This window comes from Myotis yumanensis, unplaced genomic scaffold, assembly GCF_028538775.1.
Source record: "Myotis yumanensis isolate MYYU_CA2020_CCGP unplaced genomic scaffold, mMyoYum1.0.hap1 SCAF_7, whole genome shotgun sequence".
Lineage (NCBI taxonomy): Eukaryota > Metazoa > Chordata > Mammalia > Chiroptera > Vespertilionidae > Myotis > Myotis yumanensis.
Genome location: NW_027223758.1, coordinates 30,065,844 through 30,079,792, shown reverse-complemented (window position 1 = coordinate 30,079,792; position 13,949 = coordinate 30,065,844). Strand labels below are relative to the sequence as shown.

Here is a 13,949-nt window from a genome sequence, read left to right as displayed (position 1 = left end):
GAAGAATAGAGAGTGCTGGTTTATGGGCCGAAAGCATCCTTTTATTTTTCTGAGAGACAGAGATAGGAATCAGAGAGTAATCAAAATACCATCTTTTTAAACTTCTGAATATGGTTTTAGGCAGATGGCTCAGTGATCAAGTCTTGAATTTGACAGTCTTCTCAGTGGCTCCGGATACTTCAGGCCTCCCCGCCCCCCCCCCCCCCCCCCCCGATTCCCACAGCGGGGGGCCTCTTACCAGGTGACAGTTAGCAGACCAGACAACACACACTCCACAAGCCCCTCCCCGACAACCACAGGGAAGGGAGTTAGGGCCCAGCAAAACATGCCCAGTTCCTTCTCAAATTTATCAACCGCATAATACATTCCTCCTCCTATGGTGAGGGAAGTTTCCTTACTTTGCACCACACAGGCAGCTGCCTCCTTTGGCACGCGCAGCGTCAGCCCCACTGCCTTATGATAGCTGTGCACATAACAGGAACTCAATGGCTCTTTAGGTTTGTCAGGTTGATTTGTTAGCTTTCCAGAACCCTAGCTGCTCTAACTTTTGCAGTGTCCAGGAGAGTTAGGCCACTATGCATACCTTATCCTTCAGTATTGGTGTTTTGGAGAGATTTTTATTTAAAAAAATTTTATTTTTATTGATTTTAGAGAGGAAGGGAGGGAGGGAGAGAAAAACGTCAATGTGAGAAATACATTATCAGTTGCCAACATATTTACTAGTAACCCAACCTGGACGGAACTGCAACCTAGATATGTGCCCTGATCAGGAATTAAACCGGTGATCTTCCAGTGCATGGGACGATGCTCCAACCGAGCCACACCGGCCAGGACCCATGTGTTTATTTTTACAAATTATTAGATTTGTTTGGAGTTTATGGTTAAGATCTCACTTATTTGAGCCTTTTTAAAAAAAGTTATTGATTTTAGAGAGAGAAAGGAAGGGGAGAGAAACATCGATTTGTTGTTTCACTTACTTATGCATTCATTGGTTGATTCTTATATGTGCCTTGACTGGGATGGAACCCACAACTTTGGCATATCAGGATGATACTCTAACCAACTGAACTACCAAGCCATTTGAACTTTTAAATTTCAAATTTAAGGTATTTCAGACAGGGACAATTTGACTTTTCTTTGATTCAGACACTCAACCAAAAATATTCATTAAAGCCCTAGCCGGTTTGGCTCAGTGGAAAGAGCGTTGGCCTGCGGACCAAAGGGTCCTGGGTTTGATTCCGGTCAAGGGCATGTACCTCGGTTGCAGGATCCTCCCCAGCCTGGATCCTGGTTAAGGTAACCAATCAATGTATTTCTCTCACATCGATATTTCTCCCTGTCTTTTCCTCTCTTTTCCACTCTAAGAAATCGATGGGAAAATATCCTTGGGTGAGGATTAAAATAAGTAAATACATTAAGAACACTGTGCGAGGCCTTCTGGGCACAGTGACAAACCAGTGATACAGGGTCCTTGCCTCATGGAATTGCAGTCTAGAGGAGAGATGGGCAAATGAGAGGGAAGAATCAAGTTACACAGGGCAATAGCAACGTAATACTATTAAGAGAACTAAGGAAAGAGGAACTGTTTAAAGGAAAAGAGGACAAACCTGTTTTCAGAAAGCCGATGCTTTTACAAAATGTTTATTTGGGAGTGAAATATTAGCTCTCAAGCTTTCAAAATGGAAAGAATTATCATCTTCATTGCTGTTAATATAACAGAGATGCAAGTGATTTTTATACCGAGATGAATTTTGCGCAGTGTCTGAGGAACAAATTCTGTGAAAAAAGGGTTCCATGGTCAATTACATTTGGAAGATAGCTACATACCTGTTTCCTCTTGGAGATTCAACATGCTGTTCAGCATATTAAAAGCTTTAAAACACTGCTCTAGCCCTAGCTGGTTTGGCTTAGTGGATAGAGCCTTGGCCTGCAGCCTGAAGGGTCCCGGGTTTGATTCCGATCAAGGGCACATGCCCTGATTGCTGGCTTGATCCCCAGTAGGGACAGTGCAGGAGGCAGCCAATCAATGATTCTCATCATTGATGTTTCTCTCTCTCCCTTCCTCTCTGAAATCAATAAAAATATACTAAAAAAAAAAATTGCTCTAAACTTTATCTCATATCTCCCAAGCTTATTTGAGCACACACTGCTTTTCTAACAATTATTAAAGTACAGAACTATTAGTGGTTACCTAGTAATAGTATTCAAGTCTGGGATATTTAGTCAAAGATAGGCTTTGTTCTTGAAAACTAAGAGAAAATTTCAGTCCTTTCAATACTTGGGAAGGAATAGGCATTTTCCATATCTAGGAAACTCTGCGGTCTAAACTCATTGTTATTTCATCTTGAATTTTCTTTCTTTGTTCTTCTAAGTTGAGTCTTATTTGTGAAAGCAGGCAATAGTACTTTTATATTGCCTGTGAGCTCTGGTGAGGCCATCACAAAGCCACATGCTAGTTACACACACACACCACCATCTCTACCCTTCTTCAGAAGTGAACTCTGGGTCAGGGGCCAGGCATTGGAAGAATGTTTAGAGGCTTGAGAACTTCATATTCTTCATTTCTTTGCCCTTTGGGAGACACAGTAGGCAAGGTTTTTCCAAATTCCCACCAATACACTCAGGAAAAAAAGGTCTTGTGTTTGAAAGGGGCCTGAGCTACACCCTTCATTTTCCTGGCACCAGTGGAACCCAATGAATTTGGTTAGTTCCTTTGAAGCACAATGTTTACCATGACCCTAGTGCTTCTTATTTTGGTTGTACACCAGAAAATTAGCTTCTCCCCAAGGGTAAATAATTGAGAGAAGTAATGAAGAACTTAATAATGCTCTCCTTGAAAAATAAACTATTATGCTTGGCCGGTGTGCTCAGTGGTTGAACGCTGACCCATGCACCAAGAGGATTCCTGGTCAGGTGCTCAGTGGTTGAACGCTGACCCATGCACCAAGAGGATTCCTGGTCAGGGCACATGCCCAGGTTTTGGGCTTGATCCAGTATGTGGAGGAGGCAGCCGATCAATGTTTCTCATTGATGCTTCTATCTCTCTCTCCTCCTCCCTTCCTCTCTTTAAAAATCAATGAAAACATAGCCCTAGCCGGTTTTGCTCAGTGGATAGAGCGTCAGCCTGCGGACTCAAGGGTCCCGGGTTCGATTCTGGTCAAGGGCATGTACCTTGGTTGCGGGCACATCCCCAGCAGGGGGTGTGCAGGAAGCAGCTGATCGATGTTTCTCTCTCATTGATGTTTCTAATTCTCTATCCCTCTCCCTTTCTCTCTGTAAAAAAGCAATAAAATATATTTTTAAAAAAGTTTTATTTAAGCATAATACATATACAAGAAAACTGTACAAATCAAGTGAACATCTTAATGAAATACTACAAAGCGAACATACCCTCGTAACTACCCCCATACCAAAGAAACTGAACATTACCAACGTCTATAAACCTACCTGCTATCCTCTCATCAGTTCTCTCTCCCCTTTCCCCAAGAGCAATCATTATCCTGACTTCTAATATCATTTATTGATTTTTATTTTTTAAACATATTTTTATTGATTTCAGAGAGGGATAGAAACATTAATGAGAATCATTGCAATATCATTTGTGAATATTGACCTTCATATAGATGGAATCATATAGGATACATTCTTTTGTGTCTGGCTTCTTTTGCTCAATTTATTTGCCTTGAGAAAAAACTTTATTGTTTTTAATGTTTATTAAAAAAATTTTTTTAACTTGATTTCAGAGAGGAAGGAAGAGGGAGAGATAGAAACATCAATGATGAGAATCATTGATTGGGTGCCTCTTGCATGCTCCACCCTGGGGATTGTACCCAAAACCTGGGCATGTGCCCTGACCAGGAATCGAACCCTGACCTCCTAATTCATAGGTCAATGCTCAACTACTAAGCAAAACTGGCCGGGCTTAAAAACTAAAAAAAAAAAAACCACACAAAACAATTGATTTGAGAGAAAGAAATGATCTATTTCACTTATTCATGCATTCATTGGTTGCTTCCTGTATGTGCTCTAACCAGGGATCAATTTGCATTTTTGATTTAGGGTTATATACATCTTGCCTAACTGCAAGTAGTATATGCTTCATTTGTTATTTTGGATAAACTTTAATGATAGCCACAGATTGTCAGCAAGTTCACAGATACATTAGTATTTAATTACACATATGTATTTAAGAGGAGCCAAAGCCTTCCAGGAATGTATTGGACTTTCACTGAATCCATGCCTTCTTTTGATTATCATAAGGCAGAGTAGCTAACTGCTCAGAAGTCTGTCTAGGTTCTGTCATTTTTAAAAACTGTGTACCTCTGGGTAAACTGCCTCATCATCCAAATGTTGCTGGGAGGAATAAATGAGATGTAAAGGCACTCTGTAAACGGTAATAAAACATATTTCAGGTGTGGTTTTGAAATTCATCTTGACAGCCTCAGATGATGATGATTCTTTGATTCCTCAGGATGATCTATGGGAGCTCACAGACTTGGATAGAAGCTTCCTCAGGTCAGGAGGCCCATATATGTACTTTTTGTAGTGGTGGTGGTGGTGGGGTGGGGAGGAGGCAGAAAGATAGGCACTGCTGGGCACTGAGACTTGGAAGAGTAGTTACAGTTGTTCTTGGTTCCTGCAGGTGAGAGAGAATCATTGATTGGGTGCCTCTTGCATGCTCCGCACTGGGGATTGAACTCAAAACCTGGGCTTCCTGCAGGAACTGGAATTTCCAGAGTTAGGAAACTGGGGTTCCAGAGTTATTCCTACAGTGAGGGGAGCAAGTCTGCAGTGAACATGGTAATTCTACTCAACTGGCAAGAGAAAAGCTCATCTTTCTGGTTCAGTCGGCTACTAGCAGTCATTAAGGGAAAATAGGGGCTATCAACCAAGGGCCATTAAAATCCCCCAGGGGAGGTACTTAAGGAAATAATTAGCAAACGAGATAACCCCACAGCCCTGTTAAACTTGACGGAGTGAGGGAATGCCTTGAAAGTTGGGGGTGGGGGTGGGGGGTGGGGGCAGGATCCTAACAGGCTTGTGTAATCTCTGGGAGAGGGGGTGCTTGGCAGGGCCTTTGGTAGACGTGAGAGGTCGGGATCTCAGGACTGGAGGTGACCATGTTCTCGCCCCCCAAAGAGAAGGCAATTAAGATGTTAAAAAAGCACCCTCTTCCCCCCAGGCTCCAAGGCGGCCCCCAAATCTTTCTATGTCCCCTAGGGCACTACACAGAAAGTGGGGACCAGACTCTCCTTAAAAAAAGACAGCCATACTTCCCGGGTCCCACGTTCTCTCCACTACAGGAGAATGGCGAAGGATCTATAAACCCACCTCTTTCTTCCAGTTGTCATAGAGACCAACCCCAGTCCTATCATTCCTTCTGGTCCCGGGAACATTTCTCCAGCGCAGGCGGAATGAAGGGGGTTTAGCCCGAACACGCCAGTGGCGGTGCCGGGGGAGGAGGGTGGTAGTGAGAAACGGCGCAGCGGGGCGGGAGTCCTCCCTACACCGCAGCGGAGGGACCAGGCGAGGGACAAAGGCTCAAGCCAGCCGCAGTTGCAGCCCGTCCGTCCGCCAACAGACGCTGCGGGGCACGGCCTGGCGTGGGAGCGCGCGGCGGCATCCCGGGAGAATTCTGGGTTCCCGGGGCGCCGACCTCTCCGCCCAGGGTGGGGGCCACTCCACCCACGCGTCCATAGGGCGGCGCCGCCATCGCTCCCCTGTCAGCCCCACCGCCTTTTCCTTCTCCGCCGATCCCGGATCCCCTCCCCCGCTCCCTGCACCGCCCTCCCCCCTCCTGAGAGTCTTTCATTGGACGAACTTGCAGTCAATCCGCCTCGAGCCAGGGAGCCGATTGGACACGAGGCCTGCGGGCTGCCCCCAGCCCGCTGGGATTGGCTTGCTGCGCGTTGTCGCAACGGAAGAGGCGGCCGGCCGAGGGTGCGCCTCTGCTCCGGCTGGACTCGCCAAGGCGGCAGCGAGGGGCTGGCTTGGGCGGCAGCAGCGGCTGCTGCGGATGGGAGCGGGCCGGCTGCGTGCGCCCATGGAGCGCCACGGCAGGGCCGCCGCTCCCTCCGCCTCGTCGACCCGGGAACCGGCGCCCGAGGAGCCAGATGGGCGGGGGCAGGACCCGCTGCGGCGCCGGGCGAACAGCACGTCGGTCCCCGCGGCCGGGACCTCGGCGGAGGGAGCCAGGCGGGACCGGCACGGCTCCTACAGCGGCGCTACCTCGGTCTCCCGCCAGCGCGTGGAAAGCCTGAGGAAGAAGCGGCCGCGTAAGTGCCCGGCGGGGCGCCCTCGCGGCTCGCCCTGCCCCCTTCCGGCACGGCCGCCGTTTTTCCCGCGCGGTCGCGGGGGGACAGTGCCCCCGCACGGTGGTCCCAGGTTGGTGCGTGGGCAGAGGGCGGGTTGGAGGCCTGGGGCCCCCCCAAACGCCGGGGCTTCGGGGTTCGGCCCTCGGGCGCGGTACCTGCTGGTCGGCGTGGAGGGCTCCTTCCCAGACCCCTCCTCCCTCTTAGCTCCTCGGGCGTTCTTGCACCGCGAGTCGCAGGATTTCATCTTGGAGAAGGCTTCTTCTGACTCGTCTCCATTCCCTCCTCCCCCCAAATCCTTTGAATCCCCAATGTCTGTCTTCTGTGGATTTTCAAAGAGCTGCTCTCCAAGACACATCTCTTTTTTGTCTGGAAATTTCGGGCTTAATGGAACATGCTTAATTGACCCTTGAGTTGCTGCAAGGCTAAGACTGGATTCCGTGTTCTGTGCACTAAGCTTTGGCTGTACCCTCCCCCTCCCCGTGAGAATTCGGGTCATCTTTCACCCAGTTACCTCCTCTATATTCTTTACATCTATTTGCCGGTATTCACAGTTCAGGACTGGAGCATTCTGGGCATTAAGGCTTTTTTTGTTTGTTTGTTTTGAGGGATTCTAATCTTCCTGAAGCTCGCCCTGGTAGTTGGCACACGCTCTTCCAGAGAATCGTTTTCTCCATTTTGTTATTAGTTTATTTTCCCCGTGTTCAGATCTAGCCCAAATATTTCCTCCCCATTATATGTCTTCAGTTCAGGCCATCTGTCTAGCTAGCGCCATTGATGCAGTTGAAAGTATCCTCTGTCCTGATACTCTAATATGAGCATTACAGTATAGTAGCATTTTACATATGGTTAGACTTTTTTCTTCCTGTTGTAGCCAGATTCCTATGTCAGGAAATCAGCTTGTTTTAAATGCAGATTATGAGAGTGAAAAGTGGCAGGATGAGTGAGTTTTAGTTTTTTTTGGGATGGTCTTGTACCTTGGTCCAGCCACCCAGTTGCTTTACTTTCAACTTACGGATTTGAATGATTAAATGGAGCCCTATTTTGCCATGAAGGGTTTGGGGAATTTTCAGTTATATTGTCTTTTCCTGTCCTCTTAAAGAGATGTGGAAAGCATCTGCTCTCAACCTATACCATTTTTAGAGCCAATTTACCTGGTTTGTGTTTTACTTGAGGAGCACCTGATTTTTAAGCAGTGCAAAACATTCGATCCTTAATGGTTTTGTGAATCATTGGATATGGATGCAAATTCCAGAGATTCAGCAAATAAGAATCACAGCCTTATAGCTAGCTGTCTGTGGCCATTGGCCACAGGGATTCTAAATAAGTATTTTTTGAGTGTTGCATGGGTCAGGCTCTCTAAAAACTTTATTTTTTAATTAAAAAATTTTCAGACACTTCTGAGAGATTTAATAACTCAGTAGTCCTTACAACTCTGAGGTAGGTGGTAGTATTCCATTTTACAGATGAGAAAACTGGGGCCCATTTACCTGGTGTCAAATGGCTAGTGAACAGAACTCTAAACTCAGGTATTTTAGCTTCATAGCATCTTCTCTTGACCGCCATGATCTACAGTTTGTTCATGTTCTAGTAGATATTTCTTCATTACTCTTAAGAGCAAGCATAATCATGATCTTTTGTGTTCAAGGTTTTCTTACTTGAGGTGAAAATTTCTAGTTATTGTGTACTTCCAAATTTTGAGCATAAAAAATGACCAGGGGAATTAAAAATGCAGATTCCTTGGGTTCAGTTTTCTTTTTTTGAATCAAAATCTGGAGAGGGTTCTAAGAAGCTCCTCCTATCATTCAGAAACAGGTGACACCAAAGACCACTCTGAAAAACAGTGGTTTCGTAGGCAGTATAGGGGGTGGGGTAGCATTATATAAGGTGGTTTAGAAACTTCTTTTAGGAACTAAGACAAATATTCATGTCGTAGGATTTATTTTTTTGTTGTCTACTGTTTGGTGTCATCAGGTAGAGACCTGCTGAAGAAATAAAGTATTGTTCTTCCTCCCATTTGCTCTTTCTGTACTGTGCCAGGATGCACCTGTTAGAGGGCGAGGCAGCGTGTCAGACTGCTGAACCCTCCAAGAATATACAGTTGATTCTGGAACAACACGGGCTTGAACTGCATGGGTCTGCTTACATGAGGATTTTTTTCAATAAATACTTGTACTGTTTTCCATCTGCAGATGCAGAGGGCTGAGTGTGTGTATTGATCTGTGCCATTTTATACAGGGGACTTGAGCATTCTCACGTTTTGGTATCTGGAGCGGGAGGTCTTGGAACCACTCCCCCTTAGATATTGTGGGACAACTAAGTTTTTGGGGAGTCAAGTTATATGGATTTTTGACTGCATGGAGGTCAGCACACCCCCCCTCCCTCCCCCAGCTCCCCCATGTTCAAGAGGCAACCTTGGCCTGGCTGGTGTGGCTCAGTTGGTTGAGTGTTGTCCTGTGCACCAAAAGGTCACCAGTTTGATTCCTGGTCAGGGCACATTCGGGATGTTTAATCCCTGGTTGGGGCGCATGTGAGAGGCAACTGGTCGATGTTTCTCACATCAATGTCTTCTGTCTCTTACTTCTTTTTAGGTCTTTCTAAAATTAATAAAAACATTTTTTAAAAAGAGGAACCTTTGTTCTTAACTTTTGATAAAATAAAGACTAAATCTGTATTTATTATTGGGAGAGTTGGGTATGAGGGGATGCCACTTTTCTTTTGAGGTTAGCAAACATTGTTCTGACGTTATTACAATAGTCTAAAGGTAGAATACTACTTGTCATTTGAAAGTAGAACGAGCTATTCATTTTATCTTAGGAGTTCTTGTGGGCTCTGGTTATAGTCATGTTCTGCCATACATGTTCCCTACAGGAGTGTGGTTCCCAAAACTGTCCTCATCCCAGACTTAACACATCACAGTCATTAGGGTGAGGCTAGGCATGTGTATGTCTAAGTTCTTTATTTTATTTTTGAATAGTTGATTGTTTTTTTTTGTTTTTTTTTTAAGAGAGAGAGGAAGGGAGCGGGAGTGAGAAACACTGATGTGAGAGTGAAACATCCATTGGCTGCCTCCTGAACACCCCCTACCTGAGATTGAGCCTGAAACCTGGGCATGTGTCCTGACCAGGAATTGAACCGGCAACCTTTTGGCACAGGACGATGTCCAACTAACTGAGCCACACTGGCCAGGGCTCTAAGAAGTTCTTTAAAAGTTTTAGATTAGGTGGAGTATGTGTTTTAGAATTGAGAGAAATACCAAATAAAGATTGGTTTAAAATGATGGAAACAAAGATGCTAATGATGGTAACATAGTGCTTACTTGTTGATGTTAGAAACTACGCCAATTATTTTATAAACATCTCATTTAGGTCTCACAATTATCCTGTGAAGTAGATATTTTTTTTTTCTAATTTCCAGATAAGGAAGTAGGCTCCGTAAAATTGTCCCTTTGTCCAAGGGCATGCAGTGAGTTAGTAAGGGAGATGTATTTTGGTTCTAGGTGTCTGAATTCAGACCCAGTATTCTTGACTTACCCCGTTTTGGAATGTGATTTAATCCAGAGCAGTGGTCTGATATGAAATCACTCAGAAGTTTAAAGAAACTCTCAACATGCACCTTTTAATTTTTCAAATTTTAATGAGGTATGATTATATACAGTAAAGTGCAATTTTGACAAATGTATATACTCATGTAATATTTTAATCAAAGGCCCCAGATATGCAGGAGATGTGAGAACCCAGGATCAGAGTGTTCCATAGCACTTGGGATGAGCTGGCTCTTTCAAGGTGACTCCCAAGCAGGTTGTAGTTGCCTGGGAGATCTTTTGGACTTAGCTGATTTTGGGCTCATCCCAATTATAGAATATCCTTAACCTCCATTAGTTTAGAAAATAAAGCTTTTGTTTGTAGCTTGATAATTTTAAACTAGAAAATGGATTGCTTTTCCTTGGCTTTGGGAGAGCATCAGTGTTGGCAGAATGGAACTGGTGCTGGGTCCTGGGGAGACTGCCCTTCATCAGATGCAGTGTTCCATTTTCAGTTGGGGAATTAGGAAGGGCTGCCCAATAGAAGCTAGGGAAAAGGTTAAATATGTTGCTTTGTAGCCCATTTTTGAGAGACAAATGGGAGAGGATGCCTTTTGGCTTACTAACTTTAAGTGAAATCGAAGTAAACATGACCCCTCTTTTGGATATATAACATATATAAAACATTAACTAGGTCCTAAAAATAGTCCCATTATGCAGCTGTATAAAATAAAATGATACATTTTGTTATTTAAGGGACCTAATGTATGAATCATGTATTTAGATAATACGATAATACAGTTATTCAGTGTTGGTATCCCAAACTTCTGTTTATCTGGGGGAACCATAAGCAAGAAGAGATGTATGCTATTAAAAGTAATTGCTTAGCCCTGGCTGGTTTTGCTCAGTGGTTAGATCATGGGCTTTCGGACTGAAGGGTCTTTGGTTCGATTCTGGTCAAGGGCACGTACCTGGGTTGTTGGCTCATCCCCAGTAGGGGGTGTGCAAGAGGCAGCTGACCGATGTTTCTCTCTCATCGCTGTTTCTAACTCTCTATCCCTCTCCCTTCCTCTCTGTAAAAAATCAATAACATATACTTAAAAAAAAAGCTACTTGTGATTTTAATTAAAAAAAAAAAAGAATGACTATCTTAACTTGTCATTTAAAAGATCAATGATGTTCCTTGGGCTTAAGTTTATTTATAACTTAGCATTTTTTAGGTTTATAACTTGGGAAATCTTTTTGTTCAGGTACTTTTCTTTCTTAATTTATGTCAGTGAGAATGACTAGGAAGTGAAAATCCCCTTTTTAAAATAATGGCCTAAGTTTTGCTGTCTAAAAGGGAAAGTAACTGCCCTGGCCGGTGTGGTGTGGCACAGTTGGTTGAGTGTCCTCCCCTGTAACAAAAGGTCTCTGGTTAGATTCCTGATTGGGGCACATGCCTGGGTTTCTGGCTCAATCCCCAGTTAGGGGCATATAGGAGGCAGCCAATTGATGTTTTTCTATCTTTCTCTCCCTCTCCCTCTCTCACTAAAAAAAAAAAAAAAAAATCAATTAAAAAACATTTAAAAGTGAAAGTCATCTTGCAGTTTTTAGTTGTCTATATTAGGTTTTGTGTGTCTATATTTTCTGAATGTAAAGTTTAGTATTGAGCCTGCTGATTTTATAGCATTGTATTTTCTAAGTATCTAGCCCCTGAGTTAAAACTGTTTTGTGAATAAGAATAATTGTTATATCGTTTTTATTAATTAATTTTATTGACTTAGAAAGGGAGAAAGAGAGAGACAGACAGACATCAGTGTGAGAGACATACATCAATCGGTTGTCTCCTGTACGTGCCCTGACCGGGGATTGAACCTAGTTATGTGTCCTGACTGGGAATCGAACCTGTGACCTTCTGGTGTACGGGACGACCCTCCAAACAACTGAGCCATACTGGCCAGGACAAAATACAGTTCTTTGTTTTTTAATTTATTGATTTTAGAGAGAAAATAGATTTTTTATTTCACCTATTTATGCAATCATTGGTTGATTCTTTTTTTAAAAAAATATATATTTTATTGATTTTTTCCAGAGAGGGATAGAGAGTTAGAAACATCAGTGGGAGAGAAACATCGATCAGCTACCTCCTGCACACCTCCTATTGGGGATGTGCCCGCAACCAAGGTACATGCCCTTGACTGGAATCGAACCTGGGACCTTCTAGTCTGCAGGCTGATGCTCTATCTACTGAGCCAAACCAGTTAGGGCAATTGGTTGATTCTTGTACATGCCCTGACTAGGGATCGAACCTGCAAACAATGCTCTAACCAACTGAGCTACCTGGCCAAGGGCCTAAGATAATATCTTTCAATGTGAGGACAAGGATTGCTGTGTAGACCAGCCTAGGGTTTGCGTTTACAATATCTTCACCACATGTTGGAGAATTAAGAACATTTTTATAGATCATATGTTTCCCATTGGAAAGCATAGCAGTTGTTGGGACCTATTATGAGAGGCATTGTACTAAAGATGGTTTTACATAAATAATCTGTGAGGGATAGTTTAAATTCTTTCTAGAAATGTGTCCTGTGTCAAGTATACATTGTCTAGACTGAGTATTTTGGAGGTCTTAATATCAAGAGGTCTTAATATGCAAAGGGCTGCAAACAGACTAAAATATCAGTGAAAATTAATGGAAGGACTCACTAATTAATTAGATATAATAGGTGTTCTCTTGATGAGATATGAGGAATGTGATGGTATGGCAAGAATTGCTTTGACTTTTCCATTCAGGAGCACATATTATTTTGAATAAGTATTCATTATATATAGTATACTACAGGCCCGGTGCACAAAAATTTGTGCACTGGGGGGGGGGGGGGTCCCCTCAGCCCGGCCTGTGCCCTCTTGCAGTCTGGGACCCCTCAGGAGATAACGACCTGCTGGCTTAGGCCTGCTCCTGGGTGGCAGAGGGCAGGCCCAGTCCTTAGGTGCAGCCCCTGGTCAGGCTCAGAGCAGGGCTGATTGGGGAGTTGGGGCGCTGCCCCCTGTCATGCACAGAGCAGGGCGGATCAGGAGGTTGCAATGCCACCCTCAGTCACGCTCAGGGTGGGGCCGATTGGGGGGTTGGGGCACCGCCCCCTGTCACACTCAAGGCAGGGTCGATGGGGAGGTTGCGGCACCACCCCCTGTCACGCACAGAGCAGGGCCAATCGGGGTTGGGGCGCCTTCCCCTGTCACAAACAGAGCAGGGCGGATAGGGAGGTTGTGGCCCCGCCCCCTGTCACACACAGAGCTGCAGGGCGATCAGGGGGTTTGGGCGCTGCCCCCTGTCATGCTGATCCCGGTGCTGGGAGGCATATTACCCTTTTACTATATAGGATAGAGGCCTGGGGGCCGGCTGGTTTGCCCTGAAGGGTGTCCTGGATCAGGGTGGGGGTCCCCACTGGGGTGCCTGGCCAGCCTGGATGAGGGGATGATCGTTGTTTGCAACTGGTCACACACCCTTCAGGGTGGGGGTCCCCACTGAGGTGCCTGGCCAGTCTGGGTGAGGGGCTGAGGGCTGCTTTCAGGCTGACTGAAACTCCGAACCGCTCCTTTTTTTAAATTTTATTCTGGGCCAGCTTTAGCTCTGGCTCTAGCTCTGAGGCTTCGTATCTGGTTTGTTTGCCGTTCTATAATCGAAACAATGTATAACTTCAGCTCTGAGATCCCGGCTGGCTGAAAGCTGGTTTCAGCTTCTTATTTGCAACATAGTACATAGTTTCTTAGAGTTGCAACTCAGAGGCCAGCAGCGCAGGCGGGGAACGTTGGAGTCTGCAGTCCCTGGAGCAAGCAAGCCTCATGTTCGCTTCCAGCTGCCTGGCTGCCGGCCGCCATCTTGGCTGACAGTTAATTTGCATAAGGATATGCTGATTAGCCAATGGGAAGGGTAGCGGTCGTACGCCAATTACCATGTTTCTCTTTTATTAGTGTAGATGTGGTAGTCTCACAGTGAATGATAGGAATCTAAGCCCCTTTAGATAGGCTAGATGCCTATAAATAACAGAATTGTATGGCCTGAGACAATTCCCTTAGCCATTTTCAGAGAGTATATGTCTAGTTGACCTCCCATGCCTCTCAGTGCCTTAGTT

General features: G+C 44.9%; 1 protein-coding gene and 1 long non-coding RNA gene across 3 annotated transcripts in view; one reads left to right on the top strand and one right to left on the bottom strand.

Annotated features, from left to right (window-relative positions):
• Positions 1 to 3,961: 3,961 nt before the first annotated feature.
• On the bottom strand, positions 3,962 to 5,736 carry LOC139013726 (uncharacterized). Its single transcript, XR_011472114.1, has 2 exons — positions 5,332 to 5,736; positions 3,962 to 4,636 (listed from the first exon to the last, which is right to left on the bottom strand). It is a non-coding gene; the product is annotated as an uncharacterized lncRNA (long non-coding RNA).
• A 237-nt stretch (positions 5,737 to 5,973) lies between these two features.
• Positions 5,974 to 13,949, top strand: part of PANK2 (pantothenate kinase 2) — a 36,207-nt gene continuing 28,231 nt past the window's right edge. Inside the window, exon 1 of one of the 2 annotated variants that reach the window (XM_070419965.1) lies at positions 5,974 to 6,275. In XM_070419965.1, the coding sequence (XP_070276066.1) occupies positions 6,017 to 6,275 (259 nt within the window). In that variant the 5' untranslated portion in view covers positions 5,974 to 6,016. The remainder of the gene's footprint in view (positions 6,276 to 13,949) is intronic. The other variant, XM_070419966.1, reaches the window with a different exon arrangement.